Source organism: Uloborus diversus, chromosome 4 (assembly GCF_026930045.1).
Source record: "Uloborus diversus isolate 005 chromosome 4, Udiv.v.3.1, whole genome shotgun sequence".
In the NCBI taxonomy this organism is placed as follows: domain Eukaryota; kingdom Metazoa; phylum Arthropoda; class Arachnida; order Araneae; family Uloboridae; genus Uloborus; species Uloborus diversus.
Window position 1 is genome coordinate 25,483,407 of NC_072734.1, and position 23,019 is coordinate 25,506,425.

Below are 23,019 nucleotides of genomic sequence, written 5' to 3' on the forward strand. Positions count from 1 at the left end.
AGCGAAGCATTGCCAACACTGACCATTTAGGATTCGTCTCCTTTCAGCCCTCCTTATTTTGAAAGAAAGTAATTCGCCATAATTTGGAAAGTTTAAAGCAGCTTTGTCCACAAGCAAAACACTATGAGCGTTTTCCTTCCCCAGACATCGTGCTACCTTGCTTATATGTCTACAAGAAATATCATGCAGAGAGAGAATATTTTTGTCCAACTTTGTCTGCTTCATCCGCTGTAACTCAGCTTCAAATTCCGAAAGCAGGGATACAAAGTAGGTAATATAATCATTCTTAAGACCCACGTCTTTCCAATCAATACAAATATCTCTCAGAGCACACACCGAAAGAATAATTTTTGCAACATCATTATTTCCTTTATTCAGAGCCACTTTCAAAGGGTACAGCCCTTTATTATTATTCACGCATGGATTCATGTCACAAAACAAAAGCTTCTTGACCACTTCTACATATGAATTTTCAGACGCATAATGCAAAGCAGTCTCTCCATCTTCATCTTTTATGTTGTTTTCGGCATCTGCCTCGACAAGTACTTCTGCTGCTTTTTGGCTTTGCTCTTTCAAAGCTACATGGAGGGCCGTCCTTCCCAATTTATCTTGAAGACGGGTATTAGCACCCAAAGTCAACAACTTCCTTACAACTTCATCATAATTGCACTTTGATGCATAATGTAAGGCACTCCTTTCCATCTTCATCTTGAATGTTGTTTGTAGAGTCTGCCTCGACAAGCAATTCTGCTGCCTCTTTGCTGTGCTCTTTTAAAGCTACATGGAGGGCCGTCTTTCCAGCTTCATCTTGAAGACGGGTATTAGCACCTGAAGCCAACAGCTTCCTTACAACATCTTCATAATCGCGCTCTGATGCATAATGTAATGCAGTCCTTCCATCTTCATCTTGAATGTTGTTTGTAGAGTCTGCCTCGACAAGCAATTCTGCTGCCTCTTTGCTGCGCTCGTTTAAAGCTACATGGAGGGCCGTCTTTCCCGATTTGTCTTGAAGTCGGGTATTAACACCAGCAGCTAACAGCTTCCTTACAACTTCTTCATAATCGCGATCTGATGCATAATGTAATGCAGTCTTTCCATCCTTATCTTGAATGTTGTTTTCCGAGTCAGCCTCGACAAGCAGTTCTGCTGCCTTTTTGCTGCGCTCTTTTAAAGCTACATGGAGGGCCGTCTTTCCCGCTTCGTCTTGAAGACGGGTATTAGCACCTGAAGCCAACAGCTTCCTTACAACATCTTCATAATCGCACTCTGATGCATAATGTAATGCAGTCCTTCCATCTTCATCTTGAATGTTGTTTGTAGAGTCTGCCTCGACAAGCAATTCTGCTGCCTCTTTGCTGCGCTCGTTTAAAGCTACATGGAGGGCCGTCTTTCCAGCTTCATCTTGAAGACGGGTATTAGCACCTGAAGCCAACAGCTTCCTTACAACTTCTTCATAATCGCACTCTGATGCATAATGTAATGCAGTCCTTCCATCTTCATCTTGAATGTTGTTTGTAGAGTCTGCCCTCGACAAGCAATTCTGCTGCCTCTTTGCTGCGCTCTTTTAAAGCTACATGGAGGGCCGTCTTTCCCGCTTCGTCTTGAAGACGGGTATTAGCACCTGAAGCCAACAGCTTCCTTACAACTTCTTCATAATCGCGCTCTGATGCATAATGTAATGCAGTCTTTCCATCCTTATCTTGAATGTTGTTTTCCGAGTCTGCCTCGACAAGCAATTCTGCTGCCTCTTTGCTGCGCTCGTTTAAAGCTACATGGAGGGCTGTCTTTCCAGCTTCATCTTGAAGACGGGTATTAGCACCTGAAGCCAACAGCTTCCTTACAACATCTTCATAATCGCACTCTGATGCATAATGTAATGCAGTCCTTCCATCTTCATCTTGAATGTTGTTTGTAGAGTCTGCCTCGACAAGCAATTCTGCTGCCTCTTTGCTGCGCTCTTTTAAAGCTACATGGAGGGCCGTCTTTCCCGCTTCGTCTTGAAGACGGGTATTAGCACCTGAAGCCAACAGCTTCCTTACAACTTCTTCATAATCGCGCTCTGATGCATAATGTAATGCAGTCTTTCCATCCTTATCTTGAATGTTGTTTTCCGAGTCAGCCTCGACAAGCAGTTCTGCTGCCTTTTTGCTGCGCTCTTTTAAAGCTACATGGAGGGCCGTCTTTCCCAATTTAAGACGGGTATTAGCACCTGAAGCCAACAGCTTCCTTACAACTTCTTCATAATCGCGCTCTGATGCATAATGTAATGCAGTCTTTCCATCCTTATCTTGAATGTTGTTTTCCGAGTCAGCCTCGACAAGCAATTCTGCTGCCTTTTTGCTGCGCTCTTTTAAAGCTACATGGAGGGCCGTCTTTCCCGCTTCGTCTTGAAGACGGGTATTAGCACCTGAAGCCAACAGCTTCCTTACAACTTCTTCATAATCGCGCTCTGATGCATAATGTAATGCAGTCTTTCCATCCTTATCTTGAATGTTGAATGTTGTTTGTAGAGTCTGCCTCGACAAGCAATTCTGCTGCCTTTTGCTGCGCTCTTTTAAAGCTACATGGAGGGCCGTCTTTCCCGCTTCGTCTTGAAGACGGGTATTAGCACCTGAAGCCAACAGCTTCCTTACAACTTCTTCATAATCGCGCTCTGATGCATAATGTAATGCAGTCTTTCCATCCTTATCTTGAATGTTGTTTTCCGAGTCAGCCTCGACAAGCAGTTCTGCTGCCTTTTTGCTGCCCTTTTTTAAAGCTACATGGAGGGCCGTCTTTCCCGATTCGTCTTGAAGACGGGTATTAGCACCTGAAGCCAACAGCTTCCTTACAACTTCTTCATAATCGCGATCTGATGCATAATGTAATGCAGTCTTTCCATCCTTATCTTGAATGTTGTTTTCCGAGTCTGCCTCAACAAGCAATTCTGCTGCATCTTGGCTACGTTTTTTCAAAGCTACATGGAGGGCTGTCTTTCCCGATTTGTCTTGAAGTTGGGTATTAACACCAGCAGCTAACAGCTTCCTTACAACTTCTTCATAATCGCGATCTGATGCATAATGTAATGCAGTCTTTCCATCCTTATCTTGAATGTTGTTTTCCGAGTCTGCCTCGACAAGCAATTCTGCTGCATCTTGGCTACGCTTTTTCAAAGCTACATGGAGGGCTGTCTTTCCCGATTTGTCTTGAAGACGGGTATTAGCACCTGAAGCCAACAGCTTCCTTACAACTTCTTCATAATCGCGATCTGATGCATAATGTAATGCAGTCTTTCCATCCTTATCTTGAATGTTGTTTTCCGAGTCAGCCTCGACAAGCAATTCTGCTGCCTTTTTGCTGCGCTCTTTTAAAGCTACATGGAGGGCCGTCTTTCCCGCTTCGTCTTGAAGACGGGTATTAGCACCTGAAGCCAACAGCTTCCTTACAACTTCTTCATAATCGCGCTCTGATGCATAATGTAATGCAGTCTTTCCATCCTTATCTTGAATGTTGTTTTCCGAGTCAGCCTCGACAAGCAATTCTGCTGCCTTTTTGCTGCGCTCTTTTAAAGCTACATGGAGGGCCGTCTTCCCCGCCGTCTTGAAGACGGGTATTAGCACCTGAAGCCAACAGCTTCCTTACAACTTCTTCATAATCGCGATCTGATGCATAATGTAATGCAGTCTTTCCATCCTTATCTTGAATGTTGTTTTCCGAGTCTGCCTCGACAAGCAATTCTGCTGCATCTTGGCTACGCTTTTTCAAAGCTACATGGAGGGCTGTCTTTCCCGATTTGTCTTGAAGTCGGGTATTAACACCAGCAGCTAAAAGTTTCTTTACAACTTCTACATATTTCTTTTCTGTTGCATAATGCAAGGCAGTCTTACCCTTTTTATCTTGTATGTCATACTTCGCGTCTGCGTTGGTAAGAACTTTTGTTATTTCTTCGTAGCTATGTTTCAAAGCTATATGGAGAGCGGTCATGCCCGCTTGCTCTTGCAGGCTCATATCAGCACCCACAGACAATAGCAGTAATGCTATTTGCTTATTCCCTTGTTCAACAGCTATGTGTAAGGCTGTTTTTCCATATTCGTCTTGCACATCTACCAAGTGCATTTCATTCTGAAGAATCTCTTTAAGAGTAATGATATCCCAACAGGAAACGGCATCATGAATCTTTGTTCTTCGGTATGTAAGACTCGATATTTTATATTTCTTTCTGAAAAGAAAAAAAAAAGCTGTACTATCCGATCAGTATACAGTCAAATTTTGTGTTGAACTACTGAAGTAAGGAGACGTTGGGCGTGATTTGCCAAGTGTTCAAGGAAGAAAGCATACCACAACTGCAGTAAGTGCAAAAAAGGTGGCCGAGAGAATTTGGAGACCAAGCCCTCCTTATAGACTATCGTCTCATTCTTAAAATCAAACATATTCTGCTTTCACTTCTGTTTATCGCGCTTTTGATATTTGTTCCTCATGGGAACTTCTTAATGTGGACCTTAATTATCTAAAAGCTGTGGCAATTGATAGAGACTATCCGCCAACTTGAATTGATTCTATTTATAAACGAGCTGATGTATGCATCACATGACTTCCTTTTACTCCAATTTAATGTCATTTCCCCATTACTGGCAATTTTAATGTGATTAAATAGTTTACTCTCTAAATATCACCAACAATGGCCAAATTGAAACAGATTTTTAAAAAAATCGCCAAATTTGTCGCCAAGTTAGCGACCAAAAGACTGGCAATATATCGCCAAGTGTCCGCCAAATTAAAATACCACTTAAGTTTACATCGAAATTTACAATGATTCCCCCTCCCCGAAAGTGGCAAAAGACCCCTTTAGAAACACCCGAATGCAACCAAATGGGGAGGTGCACAACTAGACCCCACTAGGAGTCTACATACCAAATTTCAACTTTCTAGGACATGCCGTTCATGAGTTATGCGACATACATACGCACATAGGTACGTTCATAGATACGTCACGAGAAAACTCGTTGTAATTTCTCGGGAATCGTCAAAATGGATATTTCGCGTGTCTATACGTTCTTAGGCACTTATCCACATGCGGTCGAGTCGAAAAACCCTCAACATTCATTCGGAGGTGAGCAAAATGGAAATTAAGGTCGCTTTTTGAGTGAAAATTTTTTCGCGAATACAATGCTTCCTTTTTTGTAAAAGGAAGTAAAACTCTTTAATAAATCCAAAACAAATGTTCTTAACCGAACCTTCATCAGAAATAACTTGGTTGTTTTGCCATTCTTTCAATCTGTAAGCTATCAGGTTGCTAAATTCTATAACGTTTCCAATTCCAGATATGGTGTTCTTTCCTATTAATAAACTTTCATTCTCTTCTCTTTAAGATCCTATTCACCCTCTTAATTGTTGTGGTATTTATAAGACTAATTGAAGTTGTAAACTTGCCTATATTGGACAGACTTGGCGTGCTTTAAAATTTCGCTTGAAAGAGCATTGAAATTAAGTGAAAAAACAAATAAGTCTAGTATAGCTCAATATTCGATTTACTCTTTTGATTTTAACTCTCATCAGATTGTTCGAAAATGCCCCAATTCATCAGATCTTTACTTTGGGAATCTTGTCTTATTTTGAGGAAGTTCTAACTTAGTTGATGATCTTAAAGCAGATCCGTAATTTTCCAATGTCTGGCTCCCATATCTTTAACATCGTACTTTCCCCATCCATTTTTTCTGTTTTGCACACATTTTTATTTTTCCATTCATTTTTATCTATCTTACTTTGTTTATTTTTAGCTTTTTGTAATGGGTTGACACACACATCCCCCCCCCTCCTTTTCTTATCTTTATTTTTTCTTTTTCCGAAAATTTTTGGTTATTTCATTTCCAGCTGTTTTTTCTTCCATTCAGCTTTTCCTTTCTTGCGGTTCACGGTTATTGACATTTTCTTTTTGTTTTAGCTATGTGGCGTAATCTTTGTCCTATTCAATTATTTCTCTCGGCTTTAATGTGCCTGTGAGAGAGCTCTTGCCCTTTGCTTGCATTCCCATTGGTTCTTTATTGCTTGAGAATTTGGTTAATTTTTAGTCGCTATTTTTATCTTTTAAGCCGTTTGCTTATCTAGCTCTTGGCTTTTTTCGGATGTCTTTTCATCCATAAGCTAATTACTTTTTGCATTGAAAAAGGTGTTTCTTGTAACGCCGAAATGCGTGTCTGCAGTAATCTGCAATTTGTGCTTTTAGACGTTATTCATACTTTACATTCGAAAATGTTTTTAAAAATTACACAGAGGATTCCGTAATCCTTGCCAACGTTTTTGAAAATGTCATTAACTCCAGCTGCAATGTATTCAGAAACGTTTTTGAAAATTAAAGAGGATTGCAAAATATTCGGAAACACTTCTCAAAATTATAGCAAAAGGATTCCGAAATACTGGGAAATGTTTCTGAAAACTTCAGAAAGAGGATTCCAAAACACTCAGAAAAGTTTCTCGAAATTACAGAAAGAGGATTCCGCAATACTCGGAAAAGTATTTGAAAGTTTCATGAACCACAGCTGCCTGATATACTAGGAAACGTTTCCAGAATTTATTTTACAGTGTAGTTTTAAAAAAATGTAGGGAGATAGTCGGTAAAAATTAATAAAAAAAAAAAAAGCCAGGTGTGTGAATTTTTATAGCGATTCTCAACGTTGACTCCATTACCCTAAAATTAGTCCCATTCATACTCTTCGACTCCGCAGCTCTGCTTACAAAGTGTAGAAAGACGAAATGTAAGTCCTTACCTGGGGGGTTCTTCAGAATTCAATTCACTGTCGGAACTGCGTTCACCATCAGAACTGTCTTCACCATCAGAACTGTCTTCACCATCAGAACTGTCTTCACCATCAGAACTGCATTCACCGTCAGAACTGTCTTCACCATCAGAACTGCATTCACCGTCAGAACTGTCTTCACCATCAGAACTGCATTCACAGTGAGAACTGCTTTCACCATCAGAACTGCTATCACTGCTATGAAAATTGCGTTCACTGTCATGAAAACTGAGTTCACTGCCATGAAACCTGCATTCACTATTATGAAAACTGAGTTCACTGTCATGAAAACTGCGTTCACTGTCATGAAAACTGCTTTCACCATCAGAACTGCGTTCACTGCTATGAAAATTGCGTTCACTGTCATGAAAACTGTGTTCACTGCCATGAAACCTCCGTTCACTATTGTGAAAACTGAGTTCACTGTCATGAAAACTGCGTTCACTGTCAGACTGAAAAGGAAAAACTATCAATAGTGTCCTTTAAACATATTGTCTAAAAGCATGAAAAGAACAATTTAATTTTGTTATTTGTTTGTATGGAACAACACATATTCCATTTCCACAAAACTACTGAGCACAGCAAATGAGTTGAAAACAGAAATAGACCTGTTCTATTGACTGTTAGGTTATTGAAATTGGGGTGGTGGTGGCCTGATCAGTAAGGCATTGGACTTGTGACCGCCATCAGAATTTTTTGGGGTTTTTTTTTTAAAGAAAATTTTTGGAGGAAAAAAGTATAAAATTTTTTTTAACGAGAATAAGGAAGATGCATTAATTATTTTTGACGTACATCTTCCAAATTAAGTAGCGTTGTCTTTTTTCAATGAAAATCACCTTAGACACAGGATGGCGTCAGAGTATGTTGCAAAAAAGGATCTGACTGTTTGATTTCATTTTAATTAAACATGATTTTTTCTGCAACGAGTATATTCTGTACGATGAAAACGTGTGACAGGGATGAAAAAGAAATAAAAAACAGATGAAATAAAATATTTTAAAAATCTATTTTGTTTTTGTAAGAATTTTGACCATCCTGCTCCGCCCTTTCATGGATTTACTAAAACCGGCAAAATTCAATCAGAACTAGGTTTTTAAATAACATTTTTTTGCTCTTAACTAACGATTTTTAATATACAGATTTTCTTTACAAACAAGTTTGAGTTCATGAAGAATTTTTCACTTGATTTTACTTCCATGTTTTGTATCCTTTTTAAAATGGCAGTTTTTTAAATTTATCATTAGATGATTTTTACCAAACTTTCAAAAATGTTGGACTTTGCAGATGGAAGTGGAGCAGTTTAATCTTATGTTAACTATTTTTCATGAACTACTAGCCTGCGTGCCCGGCGTTGCACAGGCTACTTAAAAAATGAAAGAGCTGTTCAATTGATGTTTTTGTATTATTCTGACATCAGTTTCTAAAGCGCTAAGGAGTAAATAATTACGCGTAATGCAAGGTTTGCAAAACACCAGTAGAGCATATTTTTGGCAAAAACCTCTTTAACGTTAATCATATTTATCAATAATACAAGTTATGAGTATTTTCAATTAGCACAAAAGATGAAAATATATGCATTCTCAACTATAATATAAGCTCACTTTAAACTGAATTAAATCTGATAGAATATATCTGAAATATTTATGTACAATTACTATCAGCCTTTTACATAAAATGACACACACTTTTTTGTTGATTACGTGAAAGTAAAGCACCAAGACTTATTAAATACCAATAAGCATTAATTTAATATCAAGTCATCAGATTCCAATTAAGCTTTAGTTAAAATCCTTAAAAAATCTTTTTTGTTCAACTCTGTTTCACTTAAAGAAATCCAAACAATCTTAATTTAACATGTTCTTTTAACGATACAAACTGTATTGCAAAAATCGAAACAGGAAGGAAAAAGAGATTTATTAAAATTCGAAAACTCACCCATGTGACGGAAAAAAGTCCAACAAAATAAACATAATTAGTCGCACATCCTAAATGTACCCAAATATGAGGCCGGCGAATGATAAACTTACACTTCAATCAATAAACATTACTAAAGAAACATTTTTCATATGCTGAAAAGAGTTAAGAACGTTGAATGTGAAAAAATAAGAAAGGACAGACGATAAATAAATGTCCGAATAGAGCAACCAATTTTAAACTAATTAAAAATGAAATTCTAGATGGAAACGTTGTTTTAAGATTTGGAGAGCAGCCAAAAAAATCTCTTTTGACACAATTATTAGAATTTTATTTGCTCACCCATATGCAAAATGGCAACAGGAAAGAAATAAAAATTCCTGAATAGCGTTATGTTAATTAACGTTTTAATTAATATCTCCGCTAATTAAAGTCGTACAATTATGAGATTGGTTCGATTGTTTTCTTTGGAAAATTTCGAATTGATCGGTATCTCGTTTGACTCCCGATTCGCAGTGGTTCTCGAGAAGATCGATCTTCAGACAGACAGACAGACAGACAGACAGACAGACACAGACGCGAACAGATTTTAATATTATAGTGAATTTTCACATTCTTCGATATCTAATACATAAAAGGAAGTTTTCTTTCCATAAAAATTCTCGAAATTGTATGCTCAATAGATGAATCAGTTTGACCATTTCCGGAGAATATCAATCTCTGTATGTGTTTGTGTGTGACAGATTTTTAATGGTATTTAGAGCTTGAAATTCAAAAAAACTTTCAGAAAACGCCTCCTCACTATAATTAAAGACCCTCTTAAGTTTTGTTTTTAGGGCTCAATTTCAAAAAAAAAAAAAATTTCACAGCAAAACTGTGAATTCCTTTCTTTAATTGAATTAGTATCGAAATTCATCTGCAATTGAGTTTCTGGAATTTCAATTTCCAAAACTGCCTGTGGAGGGCCCCTCAACTTCTAACATAAATATTACCAAAGATCGTCTGAAACTTTCTTTTTAAAGATACAAGTTCGAAACTTTCCCAAGGCTGCCCCTCTCCCCCTTATTCCTCTCTGCAGTTCTCGCAAACAATATTGAAAATAGTGTTAAGTTTCGTTTTTAGGGCTGAAATTCTGAAACATGTCCGGAGAAGATCTTCCGAGAACACTTCCCCCAAACATGATTGCCTTTTTGCAGCTTCAATTTCGAAAAACTGCCAGTCCGTAACGTTACCAAAGATGCATACAATCGTGTTTTTAGCAATAAAATTTTAAGAAATCCCTACCTCTCCCTTAACATGCTTGAAGACAATCTACAATTACGTTTTTGGAGATCCGATTTCAAAAAATTGCCGCGGTGGGCAACGGAACTTCTCTGCCTAACATTACCAAAGATTGTTTAAAACTGTTTTTAGACCTAAAATTTCAAAAAAGTTTCAGGGGGGCGCCCCTGAACTCCCTTCTCCCTATCGTTACCAAAGGTCGCCAAAAACTGCTATTGGAATTTTGATTTCGAACCTGAGTGACACAGAAACCCTTACCCCTAAACATTACTAAAGACCACCCTCCACCCAAAACTGCGTTCCAGAACAACAATTTCAATAAAAGTGCGTAGGAGAGCTTCCAAACCACTCCCCCCTCCTAACATCCCCGAAGGTCGGCTAAAATTGCGTTTGGGGAGCTTCAATTTTGAAAAACTGATCGCTACCTAACGGTGCCAAAGATGGCTTTCAATCTCGGTTTTTAACACTTAAATTTAAAAAATTTTCCAGGAAGATCTCCCGAACCTTCTTTACCTAACATAACCGAAGACAATCCAAAAATACGTTTTTGGAGTACAAAATGTCGAAGAATTGCCGTGCGAGGGTCACCAAGTCTTTCCTCTGCCAAACGTTACCAAATATCGTCTAAAACAGCTTTTTAGAACTATAATTTCAAAACACTTTCGGGGGAGGGACCCCGGACCCCCTCCCCCCCAACATTACCAAACCTTTGTCTAAAACTGCGTTGTTGGAGTTTGAATTTCGAAAAATTGCCACGTAAGAGAAACAGATACCTTTCCTCTCTCTAGCATAACTAAAGGTTGTCTAAAACTGCATTTTTAGAACTACAATTTCGAAGAAGTTCCGAAGCAGAGTCACTCAGCCACCCTTTTCCTGACATAATCGAAGCAATCAGCAAAATTGTGCTTTTAGAGTTTCAGTTTCAAAAAATTTCCACTCCAAGGTCACAAAGCCTCTCCTCTACCTAAAATTACCAAAGATCGACAAAAACTGCAAATTCGTAAATTTTCCGGGAGAGAAAACTAAGGAACCATTATTTTTGAGTCAATAAATATTATACTTACGATGGGGGTCGTATTGCTTACATTGAGTAATGATTCTCACGCTAATTAAAATCTGAATTCTCTCTTTCTCTCTGTGTGTGTAATTTAAAATATATTAAGGGGAAAAAGGTGGGATGAGCTTGCTAAAACTCATACCCTTTTCTCTTAGATTTTTTTTTATCTCGTGATGGCCCTGAAAAATTGAATGTTATCATTTTAATTTTGGCTTATGCATAAATTACAAATGTTGCAAATACATGCAATAAATAGAACAAATTTGGTAGCCGTGACACTCAAATTTGAAGTTCTGGGCAAGCAGCTAGACTAATTTTAGTATTAGCAGCGATTAGTTGCAAGATCCTAAATTTATTAGAAAAAATTATTCCTAGTACTTTTAATTGCTGTCGTAAATGTAAGCGTTCGTTTTTGCATCTGTTGTAACTTTTTTTTTTTAATCTTAAGAAACATTATTTTGTTGAATTGTTTTGATTGATTCATTCACTCATTAAATTATTGCAAATGATGTAAATTTAATTGGGAATGCGTGACTTTAAAAAGTGTTATGTTTAACCTAATTTAAAAGCAAGAGAGCTGTGAAATTTGGGGGGGGGGGGGATTTCGCGCCATTGAGCTTACGAAGGATGGGCAACCCTGTGCTAAAGGGGTGTAATAATATTCTTGAAATCAATATTTAGTAGCCACTAACGACGCCACTTCCTTTCGAAAAAAAATCGTGTTGTCGACGAGAAATTCGCGTCAGCTCTAAAATCCGTTACTCGCGAAAAATTCACGTTATAGCCCTTTCGCGTAAGCCGAATCGCGTTGTAGCGGGAGTCGACTGTACTTTACTTCCAGTAACCAGTTAACATAAGAGTTCTAAGAAATTATTAAAAACAGTCTTAAAGACATATCTAATCATGATAAAACTAAAAAGTTTGTATGGAAATAATTTTGAACTAAATTTTCAAGCAATATAATTATTGTTGCAAGAATAAAAAGTAATAGTGAAAGTATAGAAGTAATGTAGCTTTACTTACGTAAATAATAGACATATTCATGTAAAAAAAATGAAACCCTTTAACAACCAGTCATATTGAGCTATTCTCTAATCAAGAATTTAAGTTTTAATTAATGAATACAGTATTTTAACAAAAAAAAAATAATTAAAAGATTTACTTATGTGCACAAGGTAACTCAATTTCAAATGATTTTATTATTTGTTGTAAAAAAATCTTAGATTACTTTCGTGAAAAACATTGAAATGAAAAAACAATCAATTAATTTCAAAATATGTATGTATATAACTTATTTTTTTAGAAAAAGAATTTTTAAAGTCTGAAAAAACCCTTAGTACTTGTATAATCTGAGGCGACCGCGAATAATACAATGGCAAAAAGTTGATTTTGATTTAAGATTCAAATTTGGCAATTAAATTAAAATTGCGAAGAAGTAATAACCCTTAAACTTTTATCAGTATTAATTTAAAAAACAAAGATTTCTTCTTAAATTGTGATTACAGTATGCTATTTACTTTAAGACGACGAGTAAAAGAAAAAAATCTAAGGCATTAATGACGGCTTTCTCTTTGCCTGTAGGGTTGTTTATTTTATGTAGCATGGAATGTGTGAAAGGAAAATTCAAGCAACATAAACAACTTTACAGACACAGAAGTAATCTGGGAAGTTTATCCCCCCCACCCCCCTGTGGTTAATAAGTTAAGATTCATTATTTTGACATTGAGGAAAAAGATAAACAAATAAGCTGACGGTATATAACTGCCTCATTAATTTTACTTCTTTTTAAACAGATAAATGGTGGAAAATGCGTAGCAAATTAAGGTACTTAATTTTGCAAAGCAACAAAAAGATTTTTTTTCTTCACTTGATCAATTTTCCCTGAATTTGTTATTTTTTCGAAATTCCCTGACTTTTCCCTGATCTCCCTGATCTGTCGCCACCCTGTAAACGTTAACTGAATCTTTACTTTGCCTCTTCGACGAAAGAAAGCGAAATTTCAGAAAATTTCGGAGTTTGAACGGGGCAGAATCGTTTGCCTTCATGAAGCTGGATTGTCTTATCGTGCAGTAGCCGCTCGTGTGCAGTGTAACAGCAGCACAATCAAGCGTGTTTGGAAGCAGTGGACGGACGAGGGTCGGACAGCTTGGAAATCCGGGAGTGGACCCCGAAATGCGACGTCGGCTCACGATGACAGACACCTGGTGCGTATGGCGCTGACGGACCGCACAGCTTCTTCTAAACAATTGGCAGCACAGTGGTCAACAGCTACAGGTGTTTCATTGTGTGCTTCATCGATTCGGAGACGTCTGATGCAGCGTAAGCTTCACGCAAGGATTCCTTTATACAAGATTCTTCTCACGCAAAACCATCGCCGCCTGTGGCTACAATGGGCCAATGTGCATAGGAGCTGGCGTGCTGATTGGCAGCAGGTCGTCTTTTCTGACGAGTCCCGCTTCAATTTGTGGCACCATGATGGCCGAATTCATGTCAGGCACTTTGCCAGCGAACGGCACTTTCCGGAGAGCATTATCGAACGCCACAGTGGACGAACACTCGGAGTTATGGTCTGGGGCAGTGTTGGGCATTAATCAACTAAATCCTCTATCGACTAAAGTAATCTGACTCCCATTTAGTTCAGACTAATATTTTAAAAATTTAATTCAATTGCAGACGAAGATTAACGTTAGTTTAAACTAACTCGTTAGTTGACTAAAAAAACTAATTTACATCAGATTGATTTAGTTCAGATTAAATTAATCAGATTGATTTAGTTCAGATTAAATTAATCAGATTGAATTTAGTCAAACTAATTTAATCAGATTGATTTAGTCAACTAAAGTAATCAGATTAAATTTCGTCAGATTAAAATTTATACTAAATCTAATCAGATTGAAAAATATCTACACTGTAAAAACTACAGATTGCGTTTGGATTCTTTAAGGGGTTCCTTTCTCTTCTCCCCCCCCCCCAATGAATATTAAGTAGCTCCTAATGTGTTACGGGGGGGGACATTGGGGGTTGGGGGGCTCCCCCCCTTACCGATTTAAGACCTTAAAAAATCAATAATTTTTAATAACATCCCCTTTGGAGTGACGCAATTTGCAACATGACCCACACTACCCCCCTCCCCGCCCCCATTTGGTATACAATACTGCTTTTGGTCTTCTTTATCTTTTATCTTCTTTATCTTTACTAATAATAAAGCTGAAAGTCTCTCTGTCGGGAGGATGTCTGTAGGATGTCTGGATCTCTGTGACGCGCATAGCGCCTAGACCGTTCGGCCGATTTTCATGAAATTCGGCACAAAGTTAGTTTGTCGCATAGTGGTGTGCACCTCGAAGCGATTTTTCGAAAATTCGATTTTATGAATTTTCTATTAAAATTTTAAGCCTTTTTTCACATAAGATTTAATAATAATAAAGCTGAAATTCTCTCTGTTCGGAGGATGTCTGTAGGATGTCTGGATCTCTGTGACGCGCATAGCGCCTAGACCGTTCGGCCGATTTTCATGAAATTTGGCACAAAGTTAGTTTGTTGCATAGTGGTGTGCACCTCGAAGAGATTTTTCGAAAATTCGATTTTGTTCTTTTTCTATTCCAATTTTAAGCCCATTTTTCACAGAAATTTTATAAAATGGGAAAGAATTTGTTCTGAAAATTATCTTTCTTTATCTTTCTCCTTTTCTTTTCTTTTTAAATAACAAACCTAAAAGTCTCTCTGTATGGATGTTTGGATCTCTGTGACGCGCATAGCGCCTAGACCGTTCAGCCGATTTTCATGAAATTTGACACACAATTAGTTTGAAACATGGGGGTGTGCACCTCGAAGCGATTTTTCGAAAATTAAATTTTATTTATTTTCTATTAAAATTTTAAGCCCTTTTTCACTATCTTTAATAATAATAAAGCTGAAATTCTCTCTGTCCGGAGGATATGTGGATGTCTGGATCTTTGTGACGCGCATAGCGCCTAGACCGTTCGGCCGATTTTCATGAAATTTGGCACACAGTTTGTTGCATAGTGGTGTGCACCTTGAAGCGATTTTTCGAAAATTCGATTTTGTTCTTTTTCTATTCCAATTTTAAGCCCATTTTTCACAGAAATTAAATAAAATGGGAAAGAATTTGTTCTGAAAATTATCTTTCTTTATCTTTCTTTTCTTTACTTCTTTATGTTTCTCCTTTTCCTTTCTTTTTAAATAACAAACCTGAAAGTCTCTCTGTATGGATGTTTGGATCTCTGTGACGCGCATAGCGCCTAGACCGTTCAGCCGATTTTCATGAAATTTGACACACAATTAGTTTGTATCATGGGGGTGTGCACCTCGAAGCGATTTTTCGAAAATTCGATGTAGTTCTTTTTCTATTTCAATTTTAGGAACAAAATTATCATAAGATGGACGAAATTACCATAACGTGGAACCATAACATGGGCATAAGCCAATTGGCGATAAAATTCACCATACATTATTTGTAAATATACAGGCGGACCAAAAGACCTTTTAATTTTCTATTACGGGCAAAGCCGTGCGGGTACCACTAGTACTGGAATAAAGGTTTGATTTTTTTCATATCCAGATAGCCGATGCCTATTCCCTATTGCAGTTACTTATATGAGGGGATGCCCCCCTCTCAAAAAGAAATTCACTCCACTCAAATTATGGGGGGTGGTTAAAAACGCGAAAATTTTCCAAAAACAAACCTTAAAATTTTAAAGTCTGCGCCACCCGCCCCACTAATTCCCCCCCCCCCCTGTAGGCCACACCACTTCTGATCTTATTCGAATAAAATGCTTGAATTTTTTTATCCAGATGGCCGATGCTTGTTCTGTTTCAAAGTAACTTACTTAAGGGGATACCCCCCTTAGATTGAACCCCTCTCAAATTACGGGGGAAGGGGACTCCCCCCAAAAAACATAAGTACAAATTTTTTTCAAAAACAAGCGCTTAAAATTTTAAGTTTGAACCAACCTCTCCACTGACCACGCCCCCCCCCCCGTAGACCACCACTGACCACGCCCCCCCCCCCCCGTAGACCACACTGCTTCTGGTTTTATTGGAATAAAATGCTTGAATTTTTTAAATCCAGATGGCTGATGCATGGTCTGTTTCTGAGTAACTTACGTAAGGGGATACCCCTCCTTAAAGAAGAAAGTCCCTCATATTCTGGGGGGCTCCCCCACCTTCAAAAAACCTATTAAAACACGAAAATTTTTCAAAAACAAACCTTACAAATTTGAAGTCGGCGCCACGGACCCTGTTAGTCTGGATCACCGGATAATCCGGCTCGATCGATTTGACCGATTTCCCTTTACATTTAAAGAGCGATCGTCAAAATTCCATAATAATTAAATATTTATTTAACCCTCTCACGGGCAAGACCGTGTTATGTCGTTGATTGAGCTCCATTTTCTTCGCAATGCAACTTCTGAATCAATTTGTTTTACTCGATAGGGAAAAAATTGAACTCTCACAGGAGAAGATTATACACTTTGTAATAACAAAGTAGTTATGTTTACTGTTTATTTGTAATTCTATGTGTTTCCTTTTAAGGTGATTTTCAGTGAGTATGTTTTATTTTGTTTTGTTTTTTTCATTCTCCGGATTTTCGATATTCCGGATTGGGTCAGATTCCAATTAATTCAAATTATCGAGTTTCTACTGTAATGCCCCCCCCCCCCCACCAAAAAAAATTCAAAAAGATTATTACATTTTCTCATGGTTTCGATATTTTTTTGTATTTTTCAAGCAAACGTTCAAAATTTTCCCCGCGGGGTGGGGGGGGAGGCGGGTCCTGACCTTCATGACCCCTCTTTGTATCTGCAATTGACATACACTTGGACACAAAAATATACATCTGTACACCAATATACTCGGGATAACAAGTTACACTTATATACTCGTATATACACGTATTTACCTGTGTTTGCACGTACTTTGATGTACATACACGTGGCAAATACAAAATTAGTGTGTAAACGTATGTACTCGGATTAACACGTTTACATACGTGTATACACGCATATACTCGTATATACACGTACTTACTCGTATATACACGCATTAACTCGTGTATGCATCATAAATATGTATTTTAACTTACAAATACAAATGTACGTCTGTACACGAGTATACTCGGGTTAAACAAGTATCTATACGCATATTCTCGTCTGTACACGTACATACTCGAAAATACAAGTATTTTTTCTTATATGCACGCATGAATATATATATACACGTTTAAAAGCTAATTTACCTCTGTACACGAGTACACTTGGGTACAGAGGTAACACACGTATCTATACGCATATTCTCGTGTGTACAAGTACACACTCGTATATACACGTATTTACTCGTGCAAAAATGCATAAATATGCATATACGCGTAGAAATTCAAATGTACCATTGTACACGAGTATACTCAGATTAAACACGTATCTATGTCTTTTTTCGTGTGGAATCGCACTTACTCGTTTGTACACGTATTTTCTCGTATATGCATGCATAAATATGTATATAAACGTTTAAATACAAATTTACCTTTGTACGCGAATTTAGTCGGGTTAACACGTATCCATACACGAATTCTAGTATGTACACGAACATACTCGTATATACAAGTATTTACTCGTGTTTGCACACATAAATAAGTATACAGGATGTATCAGTACAGCGTTTACATACTTTCAGGGCAGATACAGTGCACCTAGACGCGCTAGTGACGACACAAAGCGTGAGACAGGGCACGATTAAGAGGAGAAAACATGTTTATTATTTTTAATGCAGCAAAAATACTGCTAAGATTTGTCTGGTGCATACAACAGATGTTGCTACGTAAACCGAAGCATCAGATGACGGTGCATACGCACACGTGGTTTTTGTTCCACCAGGAAGTCCGGGACCCGCCCGGTATTTTTGCTAAATTTCGATATTACGGGCGGGGTCGTAATTTCGAACACCTCCTTTGATGATGATCGTTGGCCCCTTAATTTTATTTTTCCTTAGTTTTTTGCTGTACTAAAGATTCTGAACACGTTCTCTTCTCTTATTCGTGTTTTGTCTTTTTGGTGATTGGTGTTGTCACTACCGCGCCAGGAAAGTGTTTCCGACCATGCATTGCTATGTGTTTCCCCCCGGCTAGGTGTACTCTATCTGCCCTGAAAGTCTGTAAACGCTGTACTGATAAACATTGTGTACACTTAGAAGTTTGAATATAAATCCGTGCACTAATAGACTCGGGAAATACGTATTTATACGTAAAATTTCGTGTTTACACTTACGAACTCGTATATACACATATTTACTTCTGTTTGCACGTAGAGATACAAAATTCCTGTAGACACGAATATGCTCAGGTTAACACGTACAGCTCCGTATATACACGTACACACTCGTATATACACGTACTTACTCGTATATACACGTACTAACTCGTGTATGCACGCATAAATATGTATTTTAACCAAAAATACAAATGTATCTCTCTACTCGAGTATACTCGGGTTAAACACGTATCTATACGCATATTCTTGTGTGTGCACGTACATACTCGTATATACTTGTATTTTCTCATGTATGCACGCATAAAAATGTATATGCATTCTTAAATACAAATGTACCTCTACACACGAGTATACTCGGTGTAACATTTATCTATACGCATATTCTCGTGTAAATACAACGACCTCTACACACGAGTATACTCGGTGTAAGATTTATCTATACGCCTATACTCGTGTGAATACGTGCATACTCGTATTCTCTTATATGCACGCATAAATATGTATATACAAAGCAAATTTCTCTGTACACGAGTATATTCGGGTTAACAAGTATCTATACACATATTCTCTCGTGTGTTCACGTACATACTCGTTTATGCACGCATTTATTTATGTATAAACGCACAAATATGCATATACACATAGAAATACAAATGTACCATTGTACACAAGTATACTCGGGCTAAAAAAAGAACCTAGACATCTATTCTCGCGTGTACACGAACTTACTCGAATATACACGTATTTTCTCGTATATGCATGCATAAATATGTATATATACGTTTAAATACAAATTTACCTCTGTTCACGAGTATACTCGGATTAACACGCATCCATACGTATATTTCTTTGTGTACACGTATATACTCGTGTATACATGTATTTACTCGTGTATGCACAAATAAATTTGTACATACACTTAGAAATTAAACATATCTCCGTGAACGAATATACTCGGGATAACACGTATTTTTACGTATAAACTCGTGTTTACAAATATGTATCGTATATACACATATTTACTTGTGTTCACACGTACTTGTAGGTATATACACGTAGAAATACAAAATTCCTGTATACACGAATATCGTCGAGTCAACACGCATATACACGTATATGCACAAAAATACTCGTATATACACGTACTTACTCGTATATACACGTATAACTCGTGTATGCACACATAAATATGTATTTTAACGTACAAGTACAAATGTACCTCTGTACACGAGTATACTCGGGTTAAACACATATCTATACGCATATTCTCGTGCGTACATGAACATACTCGTATATACTTGTCTTTTCTCGTATATGCACGCATAAAAGTGCATGTACTAGATTAAATACGAATTCACCTCTGTGCACGAGTATACTCGGGTTAACACGTATCTATATGCATATTCTCGTGTGTACTCGAACATACTTGTATATACACGTACTTTCTCGTATATGCACGCTTAAATATGTATCTAAACGTAGAAATACAAATGTAGCTCTTTACACGAGTATACTCGGGGTAACACATATCTATACGCATATTCTCATGTGTACACGTATATACACGTATCTTCGCTTGTGTGCACGCATAAATATGTATATACACAATTAAAAGCAAATTTACCTCTGTACACGAGTATACTCGGGGTAACACGTATCTATAGCCATAATAGTGTGTACACGTACATACTCGTATATACACGTATTTACTCGTTTATAAACGCATAAATATGCACATACACGTAGAAATACAAATGTGCCATATTACACGAGTATACTCGGGTTCAAGAAGTATCTATAAGACTATTATCCTGTGTGCACGTACTTACTCGTATATACACGTGTTTTCTCGTATATGCATGCATCGATATGTAAATACACGTTTAAATAGAAATTTACCTCTGTACACGAGTATACTCGGGGTAACACGTATTTATAAGTATATTCTCGTGTGCACATGAACATACTTGTATATACACGTACCTTCTCGTATATGCACGCTTAAATATGTACATAAACGTAGAAATACAAATGTACCTCTTTACACGAGTATACTCGGAGTAACACGTATCTATACGCATATTCTCATGTGTACACGTATATACACGTATCTTAGCTTGTGTGTACGCATAAATATGTATATACACAATTAAAAGCAAATTTACCTCTGTACACGAGTATACTCGGGGTAACACGTATCTATACGCATAATCGTGTGTACACGTACATACTCGTATATACACGTATTTACTCGTTTATAAACGCATAAATATGCACATACACGTAGAAATACAAATGTGCCATGTTACACGAGTATACTCGGGTTAAAGAAGTATCTATAAGACTATTATCATGTGTGCACGTACTTACTCGTATATACACGTGTTTTCTCGTATATGCATGCATCGATATGTAAATACACGTTTAAATAGAAATTTACCTCTGTACACGAGTATACTCGGGGTAACACGTATGTATAAGTATATTCTCCTGTGTACATGAACATACTTGTATATACACGTACCTTCTCGTATATGCACGTTTAAATATGTATATAAACGTAGAAATACAAATGTACCTCTTTACACGAGTATACTCGGAGTAACACGTATCTATACGCATATTCTCATGTGTACACGTATATACACGTATCTTAGCTTGTGTGTACGCATAAATATGTATATACACAATTAAAAGCAAAATTACCTCTGTACACGAGTATACTCGGGGTAACACGTATCTATACGCATAATCGTGTGTACACGTACATACTCGTATATACACGTATTTACTCGTTTATAAACGCATAAATATGCACATACACGTAGAAATACAAATGTGCCATGTTACACGAGTATACTCGGGTTAAAGAAGTATCTATAAGACTATTATCATGTGTGCACGTACTTACTCGTATATACACGTGTTTTCTCGTATATGCATGCATCGATATGTAAATACACGTTTAAATAGAAATTTACCTGTGTACACGAGTATACTCGGAGTAACACGTATGTATAAGTATATTCTCGTGTGTACATAAACATACTGTATATATACGTACCTTCTCGTATATGCACGCTTAAATATATATATATAAACGTAGAAATACAAATGTACCTCTTTACACGAGTATACTCGGAGTAACACGTATCTATACGCATATTCTCATGTGTACACGTATATACACTTATCTTAGCTTGTGTGTACGCATAAATATGTATATACACAATTAAAAGCAAATTTACCTCTGTACACGAGTATACTCGGGGTAACACGTATCTATACGCATAATCGTGTGTACACGTACATACTCGTATATACACGTATTTACTCGCTTATAAACGCATAAATATGCACATACGCGTGTGTGCACGTATCTTACTATCGTATACTACTTACGTATTTTCTCGTATATGCCTGCATAAATATGTATATACACGTTTAAATAGAAATGTACCTCTTTACACGAGTATATTCGGGGTAACACATATCTATAAGCATATTCTCGTGTGTGCACGAACATACTTGTATATACACGTACTTTCTCGTATACGCACGCTGGAATATGACGTAGAAATACAAATATACCTTTTTACACGAGTATACTCGAGGTAACATGTATCTAGACGCATATTCTCATGTGTACACGTACATACTCTTATATACACGTACATACTCGTATATACACGTATTTACTGGTGTATGCACACATAAATATGTATATTTACTTAAAATTTCAAATATACCTCCGTACACGAACATACGCGGGATAACACGTTTATATACGTATATACCCGCACGTAGTCGTATGTACACGCATTAACTCGTGTATGCTTGCATAAATATATATATACACGTAGAAATACAAATGTGCCTCTGTTCATGTGATATTTATATTTTACGAATTTAATCTGAATTAAAAAAAGTAATCAAATCAATTTGATTACTTTTAATCTGATTACTTTTAGTTTGATTAAATTCAATCTGATTAATTTAATCTGAACTAAATCAATCAGAACTAAATTAGTTTTTTTAGTCAACTAACGAGTTAGTTTAAACTAACGTTAATCATCGTCTGCAATTGAATTAAATTTTTAAAATATTAGTCTGAACTAAATGGGAGTCAGATTACTTTAGTCAACTAATCAATCAATTACAAATTTAGTTGATTTTTTTAGTTGATGCCCAACACTGCCGCTAACATTAGAGGTGAAAATAACGGTTACAGTTCTTCAAAATATTCCAATTCTTCTTTTTAATTTAATTTAGTGTTGCCATTTCTTAAAAACAACAATAAATAGCGTAACCCATAATTAAGTGAAATAATGTACATAAATGTGAAACGTGCAGACGAAAAGGAAATGATAAATAATGTAGCTAACGCAAATACAGCAGACGATATGTCAATCTTTAAAGCCGAATAAAATGAAATAGTATATGAAAAACGTTTACTTTGAAATCGTAACTTACGAGAGAACGTTGTTCTTCAATTAAAATTAATGAAACTTGATTCTTACACGTTTCGAGGGCACTGAATCTGATGGTGGTGGTAAAATTTTTGCAACTTTCCCGCTTTCAAGATTTACGCGAGTTTTGATGGCATAAATCTCGGCCATGCAACACTCATAAAACTTACCTATAGTCATTGGTCATTAACCAAAATAGGGTGTTAGTATTCAATTCGGTGTCCATGTAGGAAGTGTTCCCA

General features: G+C 36.9%; 1 protein-coding gene across 1 annotated transcript; it reads right to left on the minus strand.

Annotated features, from left to right (window-relative positions):
* Window positions 1-658: 658 nt before the first annotated feature.
* On the minus strand, window positions 659-22,927 carry LOC129219961 (serine/threonine-protein phosphatase 6 regulatory ankyrin repeat subunit B-like). The gene is made up of 5 exons (XM_054854279.1): window positions 22,829-22,927; window positions 6,744-7,225; window positions 3,622-4,198; window positions 1,526-3,578; window positions 659-1,464 (listed from the first exon to the last, which is right to left on the minus strand). The coding sequence occupies exons 1-5, from the start codon at window positions 22,925-22,927 to the stop codon at window positions 659-661; spliced, it is 4,017 nt and encodes a 1,338-aa protein (XP_054710254.1).
* Window positions 22,928-23,019: the final 92 nt, after the last annotated feature.

Excerpts from the sequence above, each read along its gene's own strand:
- LOC129219961 (XM_054854279.1), bottom strand. The coding sequence starts at position 22,927 with ATGGCCGAGATTTATGCCATCAAAACTCGCGTAAATCTTGAAAGCGGG. Across the intron at positions 7,226-22,828 it reads ATTCAGTGCCCTCGAAACGT|TCTGACAGTGAACGCAGTTT; the intron begins GTAAGAATCAAG and ends TTTCCTTTTCAG. Across the intron at positions 3,579-3,621 it reads ATCGCGATTATGAAGAAGTT|ACGGCGGGGAAGACGGCCCT; the intron begins GTAAGGAAGCTG and ends CCCGTCTTCAAG.